This window comes from Carassius gibelio, chromosome A11, assembly GCF_023724105.1.
Source record: "Carassius gibelio isolate Cgi1373 ecotype wild population from Czech Republic chromosome A11, carGib1.2-hapl.c, whole genome shotgun sequence".
Classification (NCBI taxonomy): domain Eukaryota; kingdom Metazoa; phylum Chordata; class Actinopteri; order Cypriniformes; family Cyprinidae; genus Carassius; species Carassius gibelio.
This window is the reverse complement of record NC_068381.1, coordinates 6,470,853-6,483,840: the sequence shown is the minus strand read 5'-3', so window position 1 is coordinate 6,483,840 and position 12,988 is coordinate 6,470,853. Positions and strand designations below refer to the sequence as shown.

At 35.8% G+C, this 12,988-nt stretch overlaps 1 protein-coding gene across 2 annotated transcripts; it reads left to right on the top strand.

The window, feature by feature from the left end:
• Positions 1 to 671: 671 nt before the first annotated feature.
• zmat3 (zinc finger, matrin-type 3) lies at positions 672 to 12,484 on the top strand. Of its 2 annotated transcripts, XR_008185872.1 has the most exons (7): positions 672 to 829; positions 3,204 to 3,559; positions 3,791 to 3,937; positions 5,453 to 5,619; positions 7,653 to 7,747; positions 9,353 to 9,639; positions 11,953 to 12,484. XR_008185872.1 is itself a non-coding variant. In XM_052609485.1 (6 exons), exons 1-6 carry the CDS (start codon positions 712 to 714, stop codon positions 9,559 to 9,561), a joined length of 1,092 nt encoding a protein of 363 aa, XP_052465445.1. In that variant the 5' UTR covers positions 672 to 711; the 3' UTR covers positions 9,562 to 12,484. The 2 variants fall into 2 exon arrangements, 1 of the variants encoding a protein (XP_052465445.1); XM_052609485.1 differs by having other exon boundaries at positions 9,353 to 12,484.
• The last annotated feature ends 504 nt before the right edge of the window (positions 12,485 to 12,988 follow it).

Sequence of the window (12,988 nt, the reverse complement as noted above, 5' to 3'; positions counted from 1 at the left end):
TAGGCATTTAATAATAAGTAGTAGTAGTAATTTGTTTATTGACACTATTATTTCTTTCTTTCGAGACGTGTAAAATACAGAGAAATTACTCTGTATTTTTATTATAAATTAAAGAACTTAGTTAAAAGTCATGGGCCTTGCTAAAAAAAAATGCATTCACAAGCTTTAATACGTTTTCACAATTATATGTAAAAGTAATTTTAAAGTTGAATCTCAGTTTATTGTTGATCATTGCAATAGTTATTAACTTTGTAGTTTGAACATCTAAATGGATGTTTATGGAGCAAAAAGTAGCCTTGAATAAAATTAAATTTCTCGTTCAAATGTACTTAAATTGTATAGATAAAAGTAATGAAGTACACTAACTCAAGTAGGCACTTAACATCTTCTCATTGCGCGTGCTGAATCGTCAATCTGATTCTCACAGCTATAGGAAATGGACTGTACCAACTAGGATGCGGGAGACGTTACTATAAATTGCACAATATTTCCGACCATTGTAGTTGTGATTACGAATACGGTTTTCCAATATATGTATTAGCATAATTCAAAAATCCCCTATCTCATTTATCCAACTTTTCCTAGTATTTCTAGTGTTTTGGAAACCGTATATGATTGAAAATACCCCTCTGTTGGACGTTTGAAGCATGCGGCGCACGTCTAGCTTGAAGAAGTTGAGCAGTAGAAAGAGCTTGAAAGGATGCAGGGAAGATGGCGATGAATGTAAAGAACAGAGATGCTTTTTATTCAAGTGCTGACTATTGCAATATCTACAGCTCTCAGCCTGTAAACTATGGAGACTGCAGCCATTATTTCCCCCGGATGACAGGTAAAATGAGACAATGTTTTCGAAATGATTTTCAGTGCATTACGCTATAACTGAATGTTCTGCATCACATTTGCTTTGCACGGCAAATGTTTAAAACAGGACTTTATTAGGGCCCGATCTTTATTTTTAAATAATGGAAATATTTATGGGAAGAAAGATCTTGATGTCAGCCTAAACCACTGACAGATTGAGAATGAACATCCCTATAAGGATGAACATCCCTAAAGGATCATCGCACATTAAAAATGTTAATGGAATGTTATGTACATGACAAACACATTTATAATGTCACTGAAATTCTTCAGGAGCAGAAATTATTTCTTTGCTATCCCACTCTATTTCTATGTGATTATATACTATTTAATCTCTGCATTTTATGTGTTTGCCTTAGCTCAACTTAGCTCAAAAAATATAAAATAAATCATGCAAGCTTTTTGAATATATGCTTTTTAACAGAGCGTGGACAAATGTGAAGCTTATTCCTTAAATAGAAAATTATGCAGAAAAGAGTATGAGGGACATGCAAGATGAGTTACGATTTTTGCTTAATCCTCCCAACAGGAGTCCATAAAGTCACAATTTGCAGCCCATGTCCTCACAAAACACAAGGTAACACAAGGTTACAAATGTGATTTTATTTAAGATGACTCTTTAGCAGTATAATTAGCGAGGCCATAAAGGACATAAAATGCTAAATGTCTATGTATTTCACATATGAGAGCACTCTGCAAATCATGGGTGAAGTGTTAAAGTGTTTTTTATAATTGGTGAGACACTGTACAGCTCTGGTAATGCACTGAATTCTATAAGATAATACAGAAAGACAAAATGTGTGATGATCTTAATCGTGAACTTAGAAATGCAGAATGTCCCTTAAGAACAGAGAGCAACCAGGCATGTAATGCATTTATTCTGATCTGATCTGTCTGATCTGATGCTGTCAAAGAACAATGCATGTACAATGCATGAACAGCTTGGAAGTGTTTTGCAGTGTTGAGTGCTAGTACTGTTTTACCTTCTCATGTGCCCTGCATACCTTGCATTATAGTTGCCCAACGAGAACAATCCTCCCTAAGTCTGATGAAAGTTCAGATGTTTGTTTTCGTACTCCAACTAAACTTTGCATTGCTTCTAAAAAACAGTATATGTAATCTGAATGGAGAGCAGGTATGTGTCCCTGACCTTGAGTTGGGACTGTAGGTTCCACTTAAACCTATTTCTGGACTTGTATTCTCTGATGACCAAGAGATATGTGAAGTGATGAAGAATGAGAAGAAATGAGGAGAATGTAAAATGGTAGGCCATTGAAATCTTTTTAATAGTGCAAATGATGATGCAGAGAGTAAGACAAGGTTATCTTTTATTTATTGTTCGCTGGTGTGGATGCCAATATAGTTATCTTTGTATTTATAGTTAACATTACTGCTCCTGGTGTGAACGGGCTGTAAATATTTATAATAAACACTGCGATATTCCATAAAAACGATCAGCTTTGATTTAAATGTGCCATCCAACTTCTGACTAAACCAATTATGACAGTTTGTGGGGTGGGATTAACAAATTTACCAAACATATGGGGACAGGGATGACATTTGGGAAACCTGTTTAGAAACCATTTTTATTGAAAATAAAACACAGGAAATGAAAATATGTTAACAGCTCCATTTATGGAGATAAACATTATGCTATTTAAGAATTCCAAGAAGTGCCTTTCTAATTCCGACACCGTCCAGGCAACCGGAAACAGAACCATTTGGCGCATTCTTATGTCTATTTTGGTCAGCTGAATCATTGTTGTCATGATCCCGTCGGAACTGATAGACTGGAAATATATCACACAGCCACGAAACAGCTGCCTCTTCCACCCCCCACTTGCTCGGCCTCAGATCTGCCGGAGCACCGAACGTGCACTGAGTTCAGGAGACAGGAGTCAGCCCTAATCAGATCCACAGAAGGCCATACTGCAAAGATTTACTCTTGCTGCGTGAAGATATAGTATCTTAAAATAGCTAATTTGCTGAACTAAAAATGTATGTGGCCTTTACATCTCATCTCATCCTTCACTATTAAAAATATTGTTCCATTAAGAAACCTGTGCATCCATGGAAACTTTCCATTGCACAAAAGGTTCCTAATAGTGAAAAATGGGTATTGAAGTCTGAGTGAACTGGAAGATGCAATAGAGTTTACTTCAGTATTGTGTTCCTACAGTATTCAATGGAAAAAAAAAATAGAGGGTGAGGCTTGACTTTCTGCCTAAGTCATCAAAAGAGAAGAAACAAGATTCCACAAGAGAAGCACATTTTCAGGTTTTTCAGGCATTTAAAGTTCAGATTCTCATTCTGATACCTAAATTCTGTCATTTGGCTTCCAGGTCCGGACCCTGTTTTAAAACCACCTCTTAGCTTGTTATGTCATCAGCCGCCTCAGCCCTTCCAGGCCATGACCCCGATCCAAAACCTCAGTCCCCCGCTGATGATGATGCCGCCAGACCCCTTGCGTTTCCCACACTGCACTCCTCTAGCCATAAAGCCGCCCCCTCACCTCCAGTTGCCACCCAACCTGCCCATCCCAGCACCCCCCGTCCTCAGTCCCAAGCCCCCTGAAGAAGACGGCCGGGCGGTGGGTGCTGACCAGGAAGCCACTCTGGAGGAGCTCTGCAAGCCTCTATACTGTAAGCTTTGTAACGTCACTCTCAACTCTGCCCAACAAGCTCAGGCACATTATCAGGTAATCTAAAACTTATATTATGTTTATGGGTATGTAAATAAGATGAAGAAATAGTACATAATTGCACAAAGCTGTGTTTATGTCAAAAAGGTGGCATTACTGTATGTTAACAAATCTGGAGTTTTTACATGTGGTTTGGTTTTGGTTTCTTTCAGGTATTTGTTTTTCTTGTTTAAATCTCTGCTGCAATTAAGAAGAAAGCATGTAATCAATTCATTGTTTTGTCTATAGGGGAAAAACCACAGTAAGAAGCTGCGCAATTTTTATGCTGGCAGCCAGCAGCCACCTCCCATTAGAATAGCAGAGGTAGTAGAGCCAGTTTCCCAGCAACCCTCAGCCACTCCACCCACAGATTCTGCAAACGCGACTGCCAACCAGGTACTTATGACTCTTATCTGGTGCATTTCTGTGTTTTTTTTTTTCAAGCTGTTTGGGAATAGGGCTGGACGATGAAAAAATAAAGCAACATTGTAAATGCACATCAATAGATTATTTATACTTTTTTGTCATGTGACACACGTGTCATTTATTTGCCAATAGCAGCATCATACAGAATCGCAAATGGTTGGATTGTCCACCTCGGCCGAACATAATGGTATTGGTGAATTTGAATTTGGGGCGGAGCTACCTGTTTGTCTGACCAGTGGCAGATGAAGAGGTTTTGAATCTTTTTTAAGTTTTTGATTGTTTTTGTCGTTTGTTGTAGTAGCATCTCTAAAATAAACACCAAAAAAATTACATTAGAGATGGTGAATTTGAAAGCAGTCTCCCAAGTTCACCAATGAAGCATTTATTTGATAAAAATACAGTAGAAACATTAATAATAATATTGTAATAGTAATATTGTGAAATATTACTACAATTTATTCCTGTGATCATTACTCCAGTCTCCAATGTCACATAATCCTTCAGAAATTATTTAAATATGCTGATTTGCAGCTTAAGAATTATTATTACTATTATTACTATTATTATCCAGTCCCTCCAGAAAAACACGATTATGCGATCGCTTGATTTAATGCATAATCAGCCAAAGGCCGCATATTTATGCGGGGTCGCATTTTTTTAAAATACGGCGCTCTTTTGCTGCATAAATTGCCGATTTCAGGAAGCAAAATATGCGGGGCTAGCATTATTTCATAATCCCTGTATTTTCATTGCAAAAAACTTGTAAAAAACGTATATGTTAGCAGAAAGTTGAAAAATGTTGCGTTAAGGTAGTAGCCTAGTGAGAAAAAGGTGTTGGGGGAATCACCTTTTTTCTCTTTTTCATCAAACCGTAGTTTTTGCAAGTTCACGCAATTCCTCGCATAAAATTGCAAAAATATCCTGCATATTCCATCGCATTTTTTTAAGAAAACGTGCCGCAAAATCAAGGATTTTTGCCCGCAACAATCACAAAAAAAATTCACGTTTTTCTGTAGGGAATGATTATCACTGTTCAGTTGTGCAGCTTAAAATTTTTGTGGAAACCATGATTATTTTTTTTCAGGATATTTGATGATTAGAAGTTCAAAAGAACAGCATTTATTTTAAGTATTTTGAAATATTTTGTTACATTATAAATGTCTTCACTGTCACTTTAACTTAAAGCGTCCTTGCTTATTAAAATTACCAATTTCTTTAAAAAAAAAACTTTTCAACAGTTGTTTATATACACTGTATATTATATATTGAATATCATCAAAAAGGTTAAAATGATCAAGATATTTAGATTTAGGTAACTTTATCCTTCCAGCCCTATCTGGCACCTAAGTGCAGTTTGATCATGCAGTGTCACTTTGCCAGCATCCATTCACTGAGTCCGGTGGGATAGTAATCAAAGACATGCCTGTAGATGCACACCCCGCTCTACTCTTTCTAAAAGCTCTACTGTCATTGTCCCATCTGCAGCCAGTCTCTAAGGGCGCTAGCAGAGTCATACTGGCCACAGAAAATGACTACTGCAAGCTGTGTGACGCTTCCTTCAGCTCCCCCGCTGTGGCCCAGGCACACTACCAGGGCAAGAACCACGCCAAAAGACTGCGGCTGGCCGAGGCGCAGCAGAACGCCACGTCCTTGTGAGTCTGTCACACCCATGAGCTCCCACATAACACAACAGTTCAACTTGGAAAAGCCTTGAATGTTTGTGGGTGGTGTCTTTTTTAAATTTTTTTATGAGACATCAGTTATGCAGTTGGTCACGGGGGTGATATCAGAGGCAAAAATGGGATCAAAACCTGAAGTCATGACCCCTATTGTTACATATATTGAGAGGGGTTTGTGGGTAGTTGATATGAAAATAGTTACAGGAAGTTAAAATATATCTAGGATATAGATCTTAATCAAAAGGAAATCCATGTGCACATTATGCATCAACTAGTTAGTAGTTTTGAATGGAGGAGGAGGTTTTCCTGTTAACTTAATCTGCAGGCTGTTTTTTGCATTGATAAGTGGGGCGCTCATTTTAATGCCACTGTGGCCAGAGTTGGGCGGTTCTGATAACAAACCCAGGAAGATACATCCTGTTTCACTCCAAACGTCTGATTGTGTCTGAGCAAACATGTCTATTGCTAGTTAAACTAGGTTTGAATCCTTAATAATTCAAAACAAAACAAATTAGTAAGCAGCAGGTCTGGATGAAAATACATTATATATCCACAGTGATTTTTGTTAGCGATATACAATTTATTCTTCAGGATCTTAGAGATTAAATTGCTTTATTTTCATTTGACCACTAGTTGAATGTCATTAAAATGAGCATTGTTTTATTTATTTATTTATCTTTATTATTATTCATTATATATATTTGTCATTTAAATAATTTCATGATCCGTACTTGCTTGTTATTTGCAAGCATGAGAGTGTTGTTTCATATTGTGTCTGATTTAAATTTTGAGTTAAGTTTGAATTATCCAACAATTCATTTGCATTATAACTCAAATATTCACAGAAGTCTTTGAGTAGCATTTTTCTATATATTCAGATATTTTAGAGAGCATGTTTGTAAGTAAATATTGTTATTTTGCAGCAATATTGTTGTATTGTAATGTTATATTTATGGATATATGTGTAATCTTTCTATATATTTGACCATGGACCACAAAACCAGTCATTAGGGTCAATTTTTCAAAACTGAGATTTATAACTCTTCTGAAAGCTGAATAAATAAGCTTTCCATTTATTTATGGTTTGTTTGGATAGGACAATATTTGGCTGAGATACAACTATTTGAATATCTGGAATCTGAGGATGCAAAATTAAATCTAAATATTGAGAAAATCGCCTTTAAAGTTGTCCAGATGACTTCTTAGCAATGCATATTACTAAACAAAAAAGTTTTGATATATTTACAGTAGGAAATTTACTAAATGATCTTTATTTAATGTCCTTATGATTTTTGACATAAAAGAAAAAAATCAATTTGACTCATACAATATATTTTTGGCTTTTGCTACAAATATACCACAGTGACCAAGACTGGTTTTGCGGTCACATATGAAAAAATTTTAGTAAGCATTTTTGTAGTTAAATAGTGTTATTTTATAGCAGTGTTGTCCTAATGTATTGTTATTTGAATGGATATACATGTGATTTTCCAATATATAAAACATTTTTAGAAAGCATTTTTGTAGTTAAAGGGGACATAACACACATAGTTTCTTCTAATCTCATGTAAATCTTGAGTACCTATAGAGTAGTACCGCACCTTTCATATCTTAGAGGAGTCTTTGGTTTTATCAGATTTGTAAAGGAAAGTTAAAGCTTTACTCTTCTTTCCAAAAACAAGCTCTTGGCGGCATGCTGTGGGCAGAGCTTAAGAGTCATGAGCATGCACAGCTTTTTGCGTAGCAATTGTGTGCAAGCTGTGACATCAACATACATAACAAAGAAAGTAACAAAAATGTATTGACTTAATATTCATTTGTTTATAAATCAATAAAGTTTTAATGTCACTTTAATACTGTGAATTCTTGATTATCTTGGCTTTGATTTAAAGTGTATTTCTCTTCATGATTAATCTTAGATACAGTGGTTTAGTTAAAATAATAGAAATTGAATTGCTCATCCATTATTAGTGGTAATTCATGTTTTCTTTTACTGTGTTTTCCAGAGACTTGTCCAACACTCAGAGACGGCCACGGAAAGAAGGATACGAGTACCGATTAATGAAGAACCGTAGGGTTCAGAACAACACTGCCATGCCAGGTACTGTCCACACAGATTGATTTCAACCTATACTTTAGGAGAGATGGATTTTTGTCATCATTTGATCTTGCCCCGATTTCTGCTCAGTGGTGCAAGCTATGGTGCAAAGCCTCCATTTGTGATCAGTGTTTTGGCAGCAGAGTGCTTGGCAGCTGCGCGTGTTAGTTTGCAGGCCTGTGCTAATGCTAGTCTCGCTAAATGCAGGCCAGACGCCAAGGCTTTGGTCTTTGTAAGCCGATACTCCACCCCACGTCAGCCCGAGCTCATGAACGTCACCCACACGATGGCAGATCTCAATCACAAACATGCCCCCTTTGCCCCGTGATCCTGTCCTCACATATGCACGAAAACACACACCTTTGCATTCTAAATATTCTGATATTTTTTTGTAAATGTAAAAATAACTAAATAAGCACTTTTTCAAAAATTATATTTCTATGAATTAAAATGCTTAAGGTTAATCATTAGACTTTTATCTGGCGAATGTGAATTTGCTGAACCAGTGTGTCTCTCTACACTGAGGTGTGCAGGAAGAGGGCTGATGTTTCCCTTGTGTGAGGGTCATCTGCTCTCATTGTATCCTGCAGAATAGACCCATGATGAGCCACAAAGTGTGTGTGCCAGGGTTGGGAAAATGAGGTTTTCTTCCTCAAAATGTAATTAAAATAATTATTTTCTAATGTAATAAAACATGTAAATTAAATGCAAATTTGTACAGGTGCCACTGGGAGTTTTTGTGCACAACTTAAATTCCACTTTAAATTATAATTATAATTTGAATCCTGCTTACCTTGTTTCAAATTTAATGCAAATTCAGTAAGTTAATTGAAATTGAAAAAGCATTTTCAGTTCAGTTCTGAATTATGCATGTATTAAATATAGTTATTTTCCAACATAATGGGTTTGTATAATCTGGTCATGCTTGTTTTTTCTTTATTTATTCTTGTACATATATACTGCCATTCAAAAGTTTGGGGTCAGTAAGATTTTTTCTCTTAGACTATATTAAAAAAAGAAAATACATACAAAATAAATACAAAAATACAGCAAAAACTGTTATATTATGAAATATTATTACATTTAAAAAGTAATGTAATGTCTTTAATGTAATTTATTCCTTTAATGTGAAGCTGAATTTCCAGCATCATTACTCCAGTCTTCAGTGTCACATGATTCTTCAGAAAACATTCTAATCTGCTGTTTTGCTATGCAAGAAACATTTCTTATTATTACCAATGTTAGAAACAGTTGTAATGCTTAAAATTTTCATGGAAACCGTGATACATTGATTTAGGGTTCTTTGATGAATAGAACATTTAAATTAACAGTTGATGTATTAATGGATTATAAATTTGATTTATTTAAAATTGTATCTTTTGTAACATTTTAAATGTTTAATCTTATTTTTGATCAGTTTGATGCACCTTTGCTGAATAGAATAATTAATTTCTAAAAAAAAAAAAATTAAGGTAGAGTAAACATGAAAATAAGCGTTTCCATTTCAATGTGTATTTCATCACCTTATAATATCTGCTTAGTCATGTAACCATTAATTTGAAGTTTAATTTATTCACATGACCTGACATGTTTCCTGTGCTGTTTCAGGCCCTTACTACAACCCCCGGCCGAGGCAGCGTATCCCACGAGACCTTGCGATGTGTGTCACACCCAGCGGGCAGTTCTATTGCTCAATGTGTAACTCGGGAGCCAGTGAGGAAGCAGAGTTTCGTTTACACCTGGAGAGCAAGCAGCATAAAAGCAGAGTGTCCGAGCAACGCTACCGTAGCGAGATGGAGAATCTGGGATACACTTAAGAGACAGCCAATAAGTGATTCCCAGATCCTGAGGAAATGATCTTGAAATTTTGGAAATAGCCACTTTTGTTTAAAAATGTAAGATGACGTTTTTTTTAAGTGTGTTATTCTAGAAGCAATTTATTAGCTAAAATTAGCACACACTGCAGAGCAAACATTTCTTTTGAACCAGACAACAGGTCTATTGGAAAGTTCTAGGAAGCTTTATTTAATAAGAGATATCTAACAGAAAGTTTTAAATGCACGTAAGCACAGCTTTAGGCTCAATCTTATCCTATCATGCTTATCCGAGATCATCTTTTGAGCAAATACACAAATCTCAGAGTATACTGCAATATTGGGGATTTGAAACTTTCAGTAGGGATCTCTGTAAATGTCTAGCCTTTTTTTATTGTAATTTATTTAAAATGTTCTCCAACATGCTTTGGAGAGATAACAAGTGTTAAAAAAAAAAACAGTTGTTTGTTTTCCAGCTGTTTTTGCGTGCAATTGATGCCTCAGAAATGGACAAATCTAGCAGCAGTCAGTTACCTAAACAAACAGAAGTGGCAATCCTACTCACTCTGAGCCGTAGATTCACTGTGTTTCTTCAGGAGCTAAAGAACGCACACTCTGCCGCTCTGCCGATCAGATTAGAGACAGCATTCCCAGGAGAATCCACACCGGGAGTCTCCGGCGTGCCTGCTGAATGTATTATGAAAGCAATGACAATAGATCTACGTCTGTCTGTCATCTAGCACATGTTTACTAGATGTAGTGGGAGTTTTTCAATCTGATAAACACCATTTAGTCTATCTTGGAGTGTACGTCTAATATTGTTAACCAGCATGCTTCAGTGCGAAATAATTTGGGTGATTGCTGTTTATTTTCATCTTTGATTATCTCCAGGGAATCTCTCCCCACACTAAAGGGAGAAATAGAAAACATGGCTATTTTTAGTAAGGTCTGTGCCATGCCCCCTACCTCAGTCATTACCTTCTGACTTAGTAGTTTTTAAGTTGGCCTACCAAAGCGTATCTGAGAAATGCTTTAATATTTTTACATTTTGTCTCCAATATTTACTGAGGAAACCATGACCTTTGATGGAATCGTTCACCCTAAAATAAAAATTTGCTGAAATCGAATTCACCCTCAGGCCATACAAGATGTAGATAAATTTAGCCTTAGCTACATAATTTGCTCACCAATGGTTTTTATCAGCTGTTCGGACTTTCTTTCTGACGGCACCCATTCACTGCAGAGGATCCATTGGTGAACAAGTGATGCAATACAAAATTCAAACTCATCTGCATATTTGATGGCCTGAGGGTGAGTAAATTTTAAGTAACTTTTCATGTTTAGGTGAATTATTCATTTTAAGGGGTTATATTGGGACAAGTAGGAGCCATAAAAAAAATATTTTTTAAATTACTTTGTTTTTTTGTTCATGGATGCACAATTGCATGCATAAACATTGCCCTTGCCCTATTTTATCACTTAAAAATTATTTTATAAAATACTTTTTCAATATTATAAACAGAAGAAGTGACACAGTTTAACTCTTGCTGTTTTTGTTGCTCTTAAATAAGCTATAAAATCACTCTTCAGAGTAGTAGTCCATTGTCGCTAAATGTTTGCGATTGTAATTCTTCTCTGATTTAGTATTAGTTCTGCATGAAATTGTTGCTGCCTGTACATATTAAGAGGACAATTACGCTGCAAGAAAATGACTACTGCAGAACTGAATTGCACTTAAGAAATGGAAAAGACAGTATTGTGATAAGTCAAATTACTACACAGACATCTATGTTCTTTCAAATCAAATGTTTACAGTAGGAATCATCACAAGGGACTTATGGGAGAGCTTGACGGACTAATGGACTCATAGGAGCGGTGAAGACATCTTAAATGTGCCTCGGAGTATAAAGCCTACTCAACTGTGATGTTGAACATTTCATGTTCTGCTTTGCATATCTTTCCAGTTGGAGGGACTTGCAGTCTGGCATAACAAGCAATGTTTTGTGTATTAAAATACTGACCATTTATGTCAAGCTCTTTTTATATAAATGTGGTGATTTGTTTCATATGTATATATTGATATACATTTAAAAAGGTCACTTTGCATTTTAAACATGATAATGCTAATCTAATTATTCCATAAAATGCACCATTGATCATCAGTGTGATGCTTTGATGGTAGAAATTGTTTAGGGGTTTGCCACTTGCATTGGACAAATACAACAGAAAGGCAAGAGGAAATGCAATCAGAACATGTTGCATGCCGGACTAGAACCTGCATTATCTATATAAGCACTACAGCTATAAAAACTCTGGTGGCGTTTTCTACTGGTAGCCATTGTATTTGCACCCAGAGATTCAAGCCATATCCTGTTTTGTGTTTTGTATGCTCAGGAAGTTGTGACCCTATCTGGATACAGACCTTCCCAAAGGACGCCAACAGGGACACATGATTCTCCCCAAATGGAGATTCCAACAGTCTATTCCCTTCGAGCAATTCACGATTGTTCGCCCATTCATAAATACATCTGTTTAAATTAGTTATTATCGAGTCCTATTGTTTTGTAAAGGATTAGCAGAAACATTTTAGTGTCTTTTAAAGACGTTTTTATATAATAGTTGCCTTTTCATGTTCATTAAAGGACTACGTGCAATACAGATGATGTGATATTTATCTGACCTCTTCCTTTTTTCCCTCGAGATGTATTAAACAGTGGTTCAGTGTCTTGAATGTACAGTACAGATGAAAGAACATTCTAACTTTATTGTAAAGAGTCCTGGAACTCTGGAGTTTTGAACGGAATATAATGTATTAATAAAATATTTAATATAAAAAAAAGAGTGTATCTGTATATATACTGGGATCAAGAAATAGTACATTCTTTTTCTTTCTAATGGAAATTTCTGTTCATGCCCTGGTTGGATGTGTTGCCATGAAACTAGCTTTATATGTATTTATCAATAAATTGGATCAGAACAAGGATGAAAATATATTTGTAATGATTTTGATAAAAATATTTATTTTGACATGATTCCATATAAATAATAAGAATAGTTTTACCAACACTAATATTAAAGACATTCCATGAATGCAAAAGCATATCCATAAAACAACATCTTTTGTACAACTATTTTATTTTACAAGTACTATAGTACATACAGCTTGTATTTATGCAAATTTAGTTATGACTCAACCCAGCTCTCATTAGCTATCCTTGACTCCATTGGCTTGTTTTAGGAGAACAAAACATAGTTTCTCCATTCCAGTAATGACATTCTTAAGCACGCTGTTTGCTCACCCCACCCATAAGTCTGTGGGAATGCAGAAATGCTGAAATGAGTGCGATGCTTTGTACGGGGCCAAGTCAACTGACAAACTTGTGGCCTGTTTTTTAAATTGTGTGTATGGCTGAGGTCCTGTGGGAAAAGT

What these genes read in the sequence shown, in the direction of transcription:
- zmat3 (XM_052609485.1), top strand. Translation starts at nt 712, where the DNA reads ATGGCGATGAATGTAAAGAACAGAGATGCTTTTTATTCAAGTGCTGAC. An exon ending in TTATTTCCCCCGGATGACAG is followed by an intron (nt 830 to 3,203) that starts GTAAAATGAGAC and finishes TTTGGCTTCCAG; the next exon opens with GTCCGGACCCTGTTTTAAAA. An exon ending in AAGCTCAGGCACATTATCAG is followed by an intron (nt 3,560 to 3,790) that starts GTAATCTAAAAC and finishes TTTTGTCTATAG; the next exon opens with GGGAAAAACCACAGTAAGAA.